Consider the following 13,124-nt stretch of genomic DNA (forward strand, 5'->3'; position numbering starts at 1 on the left):
TAGAAAGCCCCCACCACTTCATAGAGTGCAGGAGAGAAGAGACACTCCATAAAAATGGGGAAGTTATTTAAATTCAGGCCTAGATCTTTTTGTTTTCTCTCTAGGTGGTCTCCTCAATCAAAGTTCACTGCCCCCCTGCTGTATTTCACTGCTGTCTCTGTTACTTTCAGAGCAGCAGTTTAATAAATAAATAAATAAACCCTAAAACTCACAAGCCTGGTGAGTTTATGGCAAAAGTAAGAAACTTTTTTAATCACCACATGAATCTTTTGGAAGCGGTTTTGTTCACTGAAAGATCAAAGTACTTGTGTTTAATTAGCCTGATGGTGTTTCCATCTACTGAAAGCGCCTATTCCCTTGCTCTTCTTGCTGCTTGGCTAGATGGTAACAGTGAGGAAAATAACCACTTGACTGTTTTTTTTTTATAAGGTTTTACATTCTCCAGCCCCTTCCCAAGTAGTTGTCAAGAGAACTGCACTGGCTGTTTACCTTTTCATTAAAAGGGTTAGGTTTATCTCAACAGTGATTAAAGCATTCGCTACTCTTTCAGATTCTTTACCCTAATTTCATGGGAACCATCACTGTTCCCTTTAAGAACAGTGCCATAAACTATTCTTTCTTTCAGTTAGGTGTTTTTCTCAGCAGGACTTGAACTGATTGGGCAGAGAAAACGGTCAGCCAGTGTATATACAGAATTGTTGCCTAGTAAAGTTAATTCTTTCTAACTTGAGCCACAGAACACATCTGAGAGGTACAAACTGAAAACACCCCAATTGCCTAGGCACTCCCCAGATGAGGTCCTAAAAATCTTACATTAAAATTACCAAGGTAGCAGTATTTGCTATGTCCACTATAGTACTCCGATGTCATTGAGCTTTACCTCTGCTCCAAACAAGTGCTGATTGCTGAACCATGACAGAAACTGACACAGGACATCACTTTACATTTTGTGAGTCCTCAGGCCCACAGGGATATGTTGGACTTGCTAAGAATGCTACTTGTTTGGGCAGCTCAGGAATTTCTCCAAAAGCGTCTGGATTACAGTTGGGCTGGGAAGGTAGTCCCAGCTCCCCCCCCCCCCCCCCCCCCCCCCCCCCCAACCAAGGGCTAATTCAGAGAATGCCCCAAAGGCCCAGCTCTGGATGTGCTCAAAAATAACATCTTGTTGCATTTAGGATACGGGGTAGCCGCAACTGCAGGATGGCTTCTGCATTTCAGTGCTAGCTTGCCTAAACTTTTCATTGGAGCTTAATCTATAAGGCAGGATTCACCTTGTCTGCAGTACAGATATGCAAATTGGCACTGGTTACTCAAGCCTGTTAGGGTACATGGCAATTAATTCCTCTGATGTGCCTTGAAGTTCTGCCTCAGGATGAAATGAACCACATCTTCTGTGTCCAGCTGTCATCCCAGCCAGCTCAGTCACTGGCAATACCTGTGTGTGACTGATACCAACATTTGTTAGCAAAAGATTCCAGAGCTGGAGGCTGTGGTTTGGGGCTGGTGGTTTTTTTGGTTTTGTTTTGGTTTGGTTTTTTTTTGGCGGGGGGGGGGTGGGGTGGGTGGGGGTTGCCCTTTTTCTTGGTCAGTTATACTTAGACACCTGAGTTGCTCACAACACCTTGTGACCACCTAAGCCTCTGCCAAGAATAATCTCTGTATTCTGCGGATGGATTTGCGTAGCATTAAGATCTGATACATGATAGCCTTTATAAGCAAGCTCTGTATGAAAAAGATGAAAAGAAATAAAATTTCTCTTTGTCTTCAGTAGTGCACTCACCCATATTCAGTTTCCTAATGATTAGGGCTGCACAGTCCTGTGCACCAGAAGATAGTTTTAGCCAAGCTTTGAGACCCAGGGAGTATTTCAATTATTTTCTAAGCAAACCAAAGCAACTTCAGTCCCTGAATCGTTTGTCTGAATAGTCTCTTTTGCGGATGGGGAGGACTTCAGGAAGATAATCTGTGTAAGACCACAACAGCAAACCTGTTAAAAAGAATATTAAGACTGAGAGTTCAGAACCTATATTGTGCAAGATGGTGAACCTTGCTCAGTTGTCTCATGTCAGTGGGAAATTACAGCACGGTGCATGTTTTAAACGAGTACCAAGTACAATGCAGAGCACCAGACCCTTCATTGACAAAACGGCTCGCTAGTCTGCATAAAATAGTGAGAAGCTTCAAACTTTTTCCATTTTATTTGATCACTGAAAACAGTTTTTACATTTGGAAGCAGCAGAACAAGAACGTATGTTTCAAAGGAAGGTGGGTTTTCTAGTGCAACCCAGTACAGGCCTGAGCCTTTGATTAGTAATTGACACTATGATTAGAATTGATTACTTAATCTCAGAAGCTACAAAATTATGGTCCAATACAATATACCTTTTTAGCATAAACATGTATTTATATATATTCTTCTCTCAGTGATACAGTGCAAGACTAACTCAATTTCTTGGGGTGCTCAGCACGCCTAAAAGATAGCAAACAGAAAAGATCCCTTGAGTTAACAGACTGCTTAGCAGAAGTAGATCAAAATAGATCATCAACAAAACACTTGTTTTAGTTTAAAAAAAAAAGCCTGCAAAATATCGGTAAATGTCAATAATCAAATAACAGGTATAGATCTTTTACAGAAAAGATAAATGCAATGTAAGACTTGTGTTTGAACTTGTCTTTCAGGTATGCAGAGCTTGCCTGTTCGGTGGGCATGGCAGTCATGCTTAGGTTAAGTTGCTGAATTCTCCTACAGCAGCATAAAAACAAGCCTCAAAATCATCAAAAGGCTGCAAAAAAAAAAATCCAGAAAAAAACCCATAAATATGGTTGTGCATGAATAAAACCAGTGAAAGTCATCATTAAATAAAAGTGCAATCATAAATACCTGATGCTAGAGCCTCTAGTAAGCAATCTTTTTAAAATTCTAAATCTACAGCCTCGGTGTCTGTTGAAACACGCAGTCCACCGAGGCTTGAAAAGAGATCCACAATGGAAAATAACATTTTCCAGTTTAAGTCCTGCATCTTGACTACTTGCGTATAATTTTTTCCTCCCTGTATGTAACTGCAGTAAAACACTTAATGGTGTTATATTAAATCTGGTAACAATGAAGCAACAGTTACTATTCCTTCAGAAGATGGAGATTATGACTTACAGTTGAAAAATGTTTTGAGTTGCAGACTCACTGGAAAAGAAGTTTTTACTTACTTCATAATTCAATTCCAAAATAATAAGTACAGAAAATAATGTTTTCCAGAATGCCAAAATAAACAGCAGCAATAAAGCAGTCAGAATGGTTAGAAACATCATAATTTGCAGTAATAATAATGAAAGTTCTTAGGTCAGGTCAAAAACATCCTAGTTTTCAAAGGTGCTGTGTTTCCAGTAGTTCTGAATGCAGCACTTCTAAACCAAAACATTGTTCTTTTTTAAGATGACTGTGTTACATGAAATTAGATGACTACTTTTACACGTATGTGTTTGAAAACACTGAGGCTTACCTCAGGTTCTTCCAAGAGCCTTATCAATATGCATTAATATTTAATTGCAGATCTTTCCTTTCTGTGCTGAGAAAGTCAGTCCATATCAGATGTATCCGCCTAGTGAGATGAAAAAGCTGTTCACTGGAAACAGGACTGTGACCTCCAAGCTAATTTCATTTAAACCATACAGTTGTTGGATGATGGTAACTTCCACTGATACTGGCTTGAATCAGATGTCAAATAGCAACTATTTGAAAACCAGTGAAATCTTTAAAAGATCCTCAATATAGGTTTACCTCAGGCATGCTACTAGTCCGGCTGGCATTAATTTCTTGGACCTCTTGAACCTCATTCCCATTATAATGGTCAAAAGAAAAGCTGAAACTGTAAGAGACAATTTAATATATTTATTTTCTCACTTCTCCCAGTGGACCATTCAGGAACATGGAGAGTTATCAAAGGTCACTGCTAGTTTTGCTATGAACTGTAGTTTAATAAAACATTAGATCAGAGATAAGGTCTATAAAAACATTCTTGCTTTTCCAAAATACACTGCTATGATTTCTTTCAGCTACAAATAAGGTTTCCACATGCAGCAGAATGCTAAACCCTATTCCACAGATCCTAAGTAAGTTTGTCAGACAGTGACTTCTACTCCCCTGTATCTACATTCCTGGGAATACAAATAAAGTAGGAAGACTCTTCATCATAACAGTAACATGTTTGCTGAATTACAGGAATAGTGTCTCATAAATCCCACCGCCCTAGATCACTGCAGCTGTTTTCTAACTAGTCAAGAAGCTAGAGTATCCAACTTTATCCGTTTTCTTTTTAGAATGCTAGCTCTTTATTTGCTAAGCCTTAAAAACAAGATTGGAAGGTTTGCCACTTGTTTCAGCTACAGAATATGGCTATCAGCATCTCCTTCACCATGACCAGAAGTCCCCTTGTTTCCTTTTGCTACGAGGGAACCGTCCTTGTCTGTGGCACAAGGTGGGCAGCCCAAGAGGGCAACAAATGCAGTGCAAGCAGCAGAAAACAAACATCATGAAAGGAACTGCATCTTCTTCCTGGAGCAGTTTAACCTAAAAATGGAGGTAGCAATGAACTGGTCAGGCTTGGGGATTTCATATCGAACTATGGCTGCAGAGCACTACATAAATGAGAAGACTGATGAGAATACATAAAACTGCAAATACAGCTAGCTTCGGTAAAGAACTGTCACCTGAAATGCTTCCTAGAAGTGGGCAGAAGGCAGGACCTCTTGTGGGCAGCTAGGCTTTATCACTCTTGCAGCCAAAGTAATGGCAGTTACACAAATCTTTTCCTTTTTTATGAAGCGGTTAAACCATCTGGCTAATTATCTTCAAACTCCATTGTCTCCTCCTGTGGACAGTCCTGTGCTCACAACTGTCAAGAATTAGTCATAAACTCACTCCAGCATTAACAAGCAAGCTCTGACAGTTACCAGCATCTTACAAAACTCTACTAGCTATGCATGTGCACTCATTAAAGACACCCTGCAAAAAAACTGTTATGCTCCATTATCCATTGCTCTTATTTTTCTGGTCCCATAGCCTTGATCCTCTCAGGAATGTCTGAAGAATGGACTGTTCCACAGTATGCATCTTGCCAGAGCCCCGAGTATATTTACAATTAATTACAAGCTACAAAGCATGTTCACTCCGTAATGCCAGTTACTAGTATCTGGCTTTTTGCATGTGTCAGCAAGTTTTTAAGATGTTCAACTTTTAGACCTGATTTTCAAAAGTGCTAGATAGTCACTATTTCACCTTGAATCAAAGAAATTCAATAAATCAAGCCAAATTCAATTCAATAAACCAGGCTCAAATCAGAAATTCAGTAGACAGGTGCATCAACTTGCACTCTGAACAGCACTAACTTGCATAACTGAAGTCTGAATTTCTACTCCTACTCCAAACATAAAATTGCATTAAAGTATTTAAGAAAGCGATATTTAATTTCAGGGGGAGTGCAAGAATGCCTGAAAGAATAATTTCTAAAACAACCAAGAATTTTCCTAGGGTATCTGTATGCTACATATTTTCTGTATGTAGGGAAAGTTACAAAACCCCTGCTATCAAGGTCTCGTACTAAAATACTACCTAGGTTATTGTAGGAGACTCTTGCATAGATGATAAATACTACAGATAATTATGGGTTTGGAGAGGGTATTTTTTTTTTTTTAATTTCCTAACCTTTAAAAGCTTGGGTATTTGCTTCATTTTACCTTGCAATTTACTGGTTTCTAAGTTCAGAGCAGTCACTTTCTTCCATGCACTTAACTGTCCTTCTTTCATTTGTGCTCTAGTTGCTTTTGGCACTTCAGAAGGTTAGGCATAAGTGAAAACACTATGATTTTCTACCAAAGCAATACACATTTATTATAGAAAGCCTTATTATAGATACAGTAGCCATCAAAGGTTTTTAAGAGGTGGACCTGTAGATGTTCCTGAGTATGTCTAATTCTCCCTTCCTCTGAAGTCTTCCTACTAAGTTCTTTATTCGTTTACAGCAGGGGTCCTCAAACTACGGCCCGCGGGCCAGATACAGCCCCCCAGGGTCCTCAATCCGGCCCCTGGTATTTACAGAACCCCCCCGCCGGGGGTTGGGGGGGAAACCAAGCAGCCGCAGATGACTGCCTGCCACTTCATCCGCGCGCCGGCCCCCTGGTTAAAAAGTTTGAAGACCCCTGGTTTATGGTATCTATGTATATAGAAGCCAGAAAACGCCCTCTTCCAGACTGAGATACATCAGCCTGGAAGAGATTTAAAACCAGCCTGACTGGTGCTGGCAGCATACTTTGTATGAAACTTCCTAACTCACTTCAGGCAAAAATTACTACAGTTAGTTCAGACCACCTTCTCTGTTTCCTTCAGCACAGGTGGATGTTGAAGAGGCCACCCATTCATTGCCAACATTAAATACATGTTTAGGTTTTAAGCAATTAGAACATTACCTTGTAAACATTCTAAACTAAGACTGCTCTAAAAAGTCTTTGTTCCTTTTACTCTACATAACAAGAACCTTCTAAGGCAGGTATATATCTCATCTGTACTGCTATAATTTCTATTAAATTGGTACACATTTCTCCAGTGCAAAGTCCGCACATGCCTACACCTACATGAACCGCACAACACTCACAATATTTTAGTGTATCAGATGTTCATAAGCAGATTAGTAGAAATTTTGTATTAGTCCTTTCAAAATCAGGGCATTGGGAAACAGGCAACAGTTATTAAGCTTTAATTTGTCTTCTTTTCCGCAAATTCTGTATACAAAATTAGTGATTTAGTTGACTCATAAAAGTACAGTATCATATGCTACTTAAAAGCACCTCACACTGGATGACAAAAATACACATATACCTAAGGCTGTCATCATTCCACAAAAGGGTGTTTTTTTTAACAGTGGGATAACTTAATTTGAACAAGGTCGTGCTGGCAAAGTGGAATATCCAATTTTAGGCCATCTAGGGGCAGATCAGGTATGCCATTACCACCTTTATTGAAGAACTCAGTTGGTGGAACATATCTTGCTAACAACGCTATTCCAACACTTTTTTTAAATGGAAATTTTTACAGCTGTGGCTGGTGTAAAGCACAGCGCCAGCATGAACAGTATACCATAAATTCTAACTAACAGAAAAAGTGATTGTGTACTCACACAATCTGGATTAAATGTATTTTAAATGCACTTCTGCATGTGAAACCACAGCCTAAGCTATCTTTGCTAAAACCATGAGTGAGACAAGTTCCCAATAGCTCTTACTGCAATTCAGTTGTGTGAGGATAACGTCCCTCTTAAAGATTGTAGCTCCTTGCCTCCAGGAGGGTTTCATGGCAAACTAGCTAATGTGACCATTATTGCACACTTTGTATTCTGTCTTTCTTAGCAGCAAAGAAAAAAAACCACGACCAAATCAAACTATTTGTTTCATTGAGAGCTAAGGAGACATTACATTATGCATGACTGGATCCCACACCTACTTTTCTTCTCAAAAGTACGTTCCAATCTGTAGCACTAATTATTTTATTCTAGTACTCTCCCATGTTTCTCAGCTGGATTTCACAGTATTTGCAATGTTAGGTAACCATCTAATAAAAGGAGACATTGCCAGGTGGTAACACACACCTGCAAGCTTTGTGTGAATGGTCTGCCTTACCTTGCAAATAGTTCCACAGTTAAGCTCTTGAATTTTGCAAGTGGAATTGAAGTGCCAATCTCTATTTAAAAACTATCATTTAAACCAAAGCAATACTCAAAATTTAAAAGAGAGAATTCTACATACAGTTAAGGAAATTGCTTTTTGGGAGCTTTTCCTGTTCATTTGTTTACTGTAGTAAAACACTTACACAATGATATCTTCACATTTCTCGGATCACGTGTTATGCAGTAAGCTCCATAACCAGCCACAGAACCAAAGGTAAGACCAGCAGCTAAAGAGATTTTACTACCTGCAAGAAACCATTCAAGTGTTATTTCTCAATACAGTGTCTTTAAGATCAACTTTTATACAGTAGTTTTTCCTACACAGTATTATCCAAATATTTAAAAAATAAAACCAATTTTGCCACGGTGCAGCTAGCTCACCCAGTGTGAATAAACAGGTGATGTTTCTGTAACTGGGTCATTCTCTTACATGACATTAGGGCCAATGTTGACTAAATTAGAGGGAGATGATCAGGATCTATTAATACTTGCTATTTGGGAGAAAAAAACACTTTTGAAGCACAACCCCAAATTTAGTTATTTTCTCTACCCATATATACCTTTAGAAGCATTTTTGTAATTTCTCTGTCTGTTGATTTTAACCATATCTTATAGCACTTGAGAGCCTCCAAAAACGGTAGAAATGTGTCAATATATATAAAGGGTAAACTGGACAACACATGTAGTCATAGGCCTTTTGGTCTGACATCAGTCCTGGACAAAGAAATGGTATCACCAGCATTACATTTAATTAATAAAGGATTAAAACCCAAGCAGATGGTAATGAGGACAAAAATATGGCTTTAAAAAGTAACTTGATGTCTTCTTGCAGTGCTATTACAAAATTGGTTCATAAATCCTGGAGTTTCAGTAATATTATTAGGTTTCTGAATAGACATATGACTCAGTAACATCTGATAAAAGCATAGAATCAGAACAGCAGGCATTATCTGGATTAATCCAGATAATCCCAAAATGCTTATAAATAAAGAATCCAGAACCCCAGATGTCATTTAGCTCCCAGTCCTGTAATACTGAATATTTTTAATCAAGACTTTGCAAGAAAACAGAAATCATTACCAATAAAAAAGTAATCTAGATTTGCCACAAGGACTGACCAACTATTAAAACAGTGACGACAACAAGCAAATGTGACAGTCAGTGAGCGCAGCTAGGTGCAAACAGAAAAACCACAGCAAGTGTTTTCAGAAAGCCATGTCTCCATGAGCAAAGTATGCGCACACTATGCAAGGAAACAGCAACTCTGAATCACAAGACTCGGGATGGCTGACGGCCACAGTGTAAAAGACGGATGCGCTGCAGGGATGCGCACGTCGTGGGGGAGCCAAGAGGGACCGGCCCGGAGAGCCGCCAGCCGGTCCTCGCTGCTACTGCGACCTCTGCCGGGACGCTGCGCTCGGCTCCGCAGGGCGCTACCTGGAAAGGACTGCAGAAACGGCAGACGGCCTGAAATACAGTGCGGTATGTAATAACCTAAATCCTGCCTGATTATCTTAAAGTGAAAATGCACGATTCTAACAGCATGAGATAATTAACCACCAAATCAGAATACACAAGTAAAGGTTTTTCTTTCCAGTGTGCAACTGGAAATCTCAGAATTCAAGCCTGGATGCCTCTGTAGAAACGAAGATTTAATCAAAGATTATCTGCTGTGCTTAACACAGGAATGATTAAAGGAAATGAGAAGGTCCATAATACACTGAAGGTCAAAGATAACGTGACAGCCCCTTTTTGCTCTGAAAACAAACTCATCAATTAGATTAACAGAAAAAAGTGACCACTTAAATGCTTAAGGTGACCCAAGTAAATCTCATGAGACTCAGCTCATTTATAGTAGCGCTGGATGGATTTAATATGCAGTCATGTTCATTACATTAAAAGTTTAACGTCTCACATCATTTTTTTTTTTTACAAAGCATAGTGGAGAGGAAACAAATACTTCATTTCCAAATCCTGCAGTCCCAATCTTTACCTTTACGCGTATAACCCACAACACCTCCAACAGCCAGCAATGCAGCATATGCAAACCCAATCCAGTCAATAGCCATGGTCCCAACTCTGGAAAAGAAAACACACTGCAACTGAAGACAAACAAGTTCCTTCATCCCGCTAAAAAAAAAATATATCATTACTTAGTGTGTTCTAAATAACACTACACTCTCTTGAGTTGTGTTTGATTACTGTGTCAAAAATTCAAAAGGTAAAGATGTGCCTATTGGCTACTGTATCATATTTTCACTAACTGCTGCCCTTCCTTACACCTCACTATAGAGATATACCATATTTCCATTAGGGGAAACTGTTTTTTTTTGGGATGTATGTGGCGTGCATTTTTCCCAGTCAAAAATACAGGTATGCAAGCAAAAAGCTTGACATCACTCAAACCATCAGTTTTGTTGCACTTGTGCCATATGGCTGGTCCGGGCACACGCTATGGATACATACAGGACTTGTGAGTGCACTGCTTAGTGGCCTTTCAACCAGGCTGTACCTGGTGTGCTACGAGTGGAGTGTCACAGGCCCAGCGACACCAGGAAAAACAGGAATTTTCAGAGTGTACCCAAAACTTCGAGACAGAAACCTAGGCTGTCTTAGTAAGCTCTACATACAGTAACTTTACCTGACTGTGTCTATGCCCCTTGTGTCTCACCTTTACATTTGGTGCGTTGTCTCAAGTTAGGCATCTGTCCTCCAAAAAGCACTGAGGTTACTGCTGTGACACTGATCCCTGCCTCCCTGGCTGTGCTTTGTAAAGGCGCCAGTGGCAGTGGCTTGCAGGTGGGAGACACCTTTCCCCTCCTCCTCCTCCCAAACCAAGTGTACACTTAATTAAGCGCATCCTTCTTTCTACCTCAGCAGGTGCTTCCTTGCTCACAGTGTTAAAGCACCAGCACGAAAGAGCACACACTCATTTCACATCAAGCCTTTAATATTAAAGGGAGTAACTCACAGTGACTCCCCCCCGCCCCAGCTGTAACCCCTCAGCAAGACAGGTGGCTTTAGAGGGCCATGGACACCCGAAAACGGGGCCTGCGGGGCTGGGAGCCAGACTCAAAGCCCGACCTTTGATCCCCCCGACTCCGCGGCCCAGGCAGGCCGGCAGGCCAAGGCCCAGCGCGGCCGGCCGCCCTCCCGCGGGGGGAGCCTCCCTCTCCCGCCCCGGGGTCGCGGGGCCCGGCCCCGCTGCCCCCGCCCCTCGCCCCGCTGCCCCCGCTCCGCGCCCGCTGCCGCCGCCCGCCGCGCCGGAGCCCCCGCCAGAAGGCCGGTGGCTGCGCAGGGGACCCCACCGCGCTCTCCGCGGCCCGCTCACCCTCAGCCGCCCCCCCCCCGCGCCTCATCCCTGCTGGAGCCAGCGCCCTCCGCCGCCCCGCCGTACCTCGGCCCGCCGCGCCCGGCCCGCCGCCCTCCGACCTCCCCCGGCCCCGCCTCCCGCGCCCGGCGGGCACCGTGAGGCTTCGCGGTGCCGGCGCTACGGCCTCGCCTCACCGCCGGCCGCGCCTCTCCGCCCCCGCCCTGGCTTCTGCCCCTCGGCGGGCCCGGGCCCGGGCGAGGAGGAGCGGAGGGCGCCTGCCGCTACCAGGGCGGCCCCGCGCCGCGGCCCGGCCGTGCTGCCGCTCGCGGAGCGCCCTGCGCGGGGGCGCGGCGTCGTGTGGCACTTGGCTGAGGGGGCGGCGGGGACACGGGCCAGTGCCGGCGGGGGCGGCGGAGCTTCGCGCCGTGGCTGGCGGGGCCCAGCTCCGGGGCTGGCGTCTCCTGCCGCATGCACTCGTCCTGCCCTCCGGCTGCTCGTCTGCCAGGGCTCCACGGGCAGCGGAGAGATCCGTGGCTCATTGTAGCCTTCTAAGCCTAAAAACCCCTGCCCGGCCACGCTGGGGATAGAAGAACTCATGAAGGAGAGTGAGGCATGCCTGCTGAGCTCCTTGTCCCCAGATGGCCACCTCCCATAGAGACATGGGCAGGGGCTGGGCCGAGGGTCTCCTGCCTGCACCACCCAGACACCCTGCACCCCAGCGGCAGGTGCTCACTGCTGTGCCGGGCACCCCCCTGCCCCTCACGGGGGGCAGTTCCTCTCCTCGCCTGCAGCTTTGCAACCGTGAGGGGGGCGGCCCGTATGAAGTCGGATGCACAGACTGAGCGCTGGTGTTATCTGTGTGTTGAGGGAAACCAACAGGTGCAAACCCCAAGGCTCGGGATGCCGCACAGCATAGCTCATGTACGAAACTGCTTGGCGTGGTTATTCTAACACCTTGACTTCTCTGCTATCCCTCTTCGCTGGAGCTATACCACTACAAGTTATTTTTGTGTATATTTTGTCACCCACTGCAGTATTTAGCTTACTCTCAAGTGAGACGTTCTGGACCAGCCCAGGATGTGTCCTTCAAAGTAATTTGGGGTGCCTCTCTGTGACGTTCCCCACGCTTCCCGTGTTCCTGCAAACAGGCTGAGCATAAACACGGCCACAACAGGGAGAGACGCACAATGCTGTGTGATGGGACTTGGATACCTGCCGCCTTTCAGGGGTCATTTGAAAACCCCTGCCAAAATCTTCTGTTTCCTTTAGATTTCTTTGCCTAAAGGTGTGGGAGTTTTCCGCTCTGAAGAGCTTGCTGGAAAGCGGAATCAGTATTCTCATTAGGGTTAACGTATTTAATTTCCACTCCTAATGTTCCGTTTGTTTTTTCTGTTAGTGTTTAACTGCTCTGACAAAACCCCACTTCATATGAGCTGTCCAAGTCTGTCTGCTTAGTGGAAAACAACCATTCTCCTTATCTTACCCTCATCTGTGGGAAGGAAGACTGAAGGTATAGCAACTTTGGAAAACAAACATAGGACACTTGAGGGCAGGACAGCTCCAAAATGCAAATGAAAAGCAGATTCATAAGCTGAAATCCAGAAATTTTGGATTTCTTTATGAAGTATTCTGAGACTTGTGGCTCTTATAAAGCACAGTTAAATAAACAATGGATTAAATAGAACAAAACCATGCAATTCTATTTGAGGGGGCTCCAAAGTCGAACAAATACAGTGTCTTTGGCACCTCTAGGATCATGACCAGTTGTGGTTACTGATTCAATGATACTCCTTGCTAAAGGAGACTGGATAGCCCTGAAGTCTGGGCTAAATTTGAATTCACGTAATTATATGCTTCTTGTTGTGTTCCCTTCCATTTTCAATTACAAAAAGTATTTGGTATCGTTTTCCCTAAACTGTTACTTAAACTATTGCCTGATGTGAAATAGTTGCTGTATTTTACAGCACAGGTAGTCTCCTGTGGGAGATTTTTAATGAGAGGAGAATTCATTAAATTAGTTTGTTGGTAGCATGGTAAATCAACTCCCTCAGCCCTAACAGTGAGGTATAACAGAGCTAGTAGCAAAGCTAGTGTTAGTG

General features: G+C 43.3%; 1 protein-coding gene across 3 annotated transcripts; it reads right to left on the bottom strand.

The window, feature by feature from the left end:
- Positions 1-1,547: 1,547 nt before the first annotated feature.
- On the bottom strand, positions 1,548-11,678 carry TMEM14A (transmembrane protein 14A). Of its 3 annotated transcripts, none has more exons than XM_080387770.1 (6): positions 11,110-11,678; positions 9,706-9,791; positions 7,856-7,957; positions 3,776-3,863; positions 3,498-3,596; positions 1,548-2,783 (listed from the first exon to the last, which is right to left on the bottom strand). In XM_080387770.1, exons 2-5 carry the CDS (start codon positions 9,779-9,781, stop codon positions 3,521-3,523), a joined length of 342 nt encoding a protein of 113 aa, XP_080243896.1. In that variant the 5' UTR covers positions 9,782-9,791; positions 11,110-11,678; the 3' UTR covers positions 1,548-2,783; positions 3,498-3,520. The 3 variants fall into 3 exon arrangements, with proteins under 3 accessions (XP_080243896.1, XP_080243897.1, XP_080243898.1); XM_080387771.1 differs by lacking the exon at positions 11,110-11,678 and adding an exon at positions 10,384-10,916; XM_080387772.1 differs by lacking the exon at positions 3,498-3,596 and having other exon boundaries at positions 11,110-11,412.
- Between the last annotated feature and the right edge of the window lie 1,446 nt (positions 11,679-13,124).

Source organism: Falco punctatus, assembly GCF_963210335.1.
Source record: "Falco punctatus genome assembly, chromosome: 5".
Classification (NCBI taxonomy): domain Eukaryota; kingdom Metazoa; phylum Chordata; class Aves; order Falconiformes; family Falconidae; genus Falco; species Falco punctatus.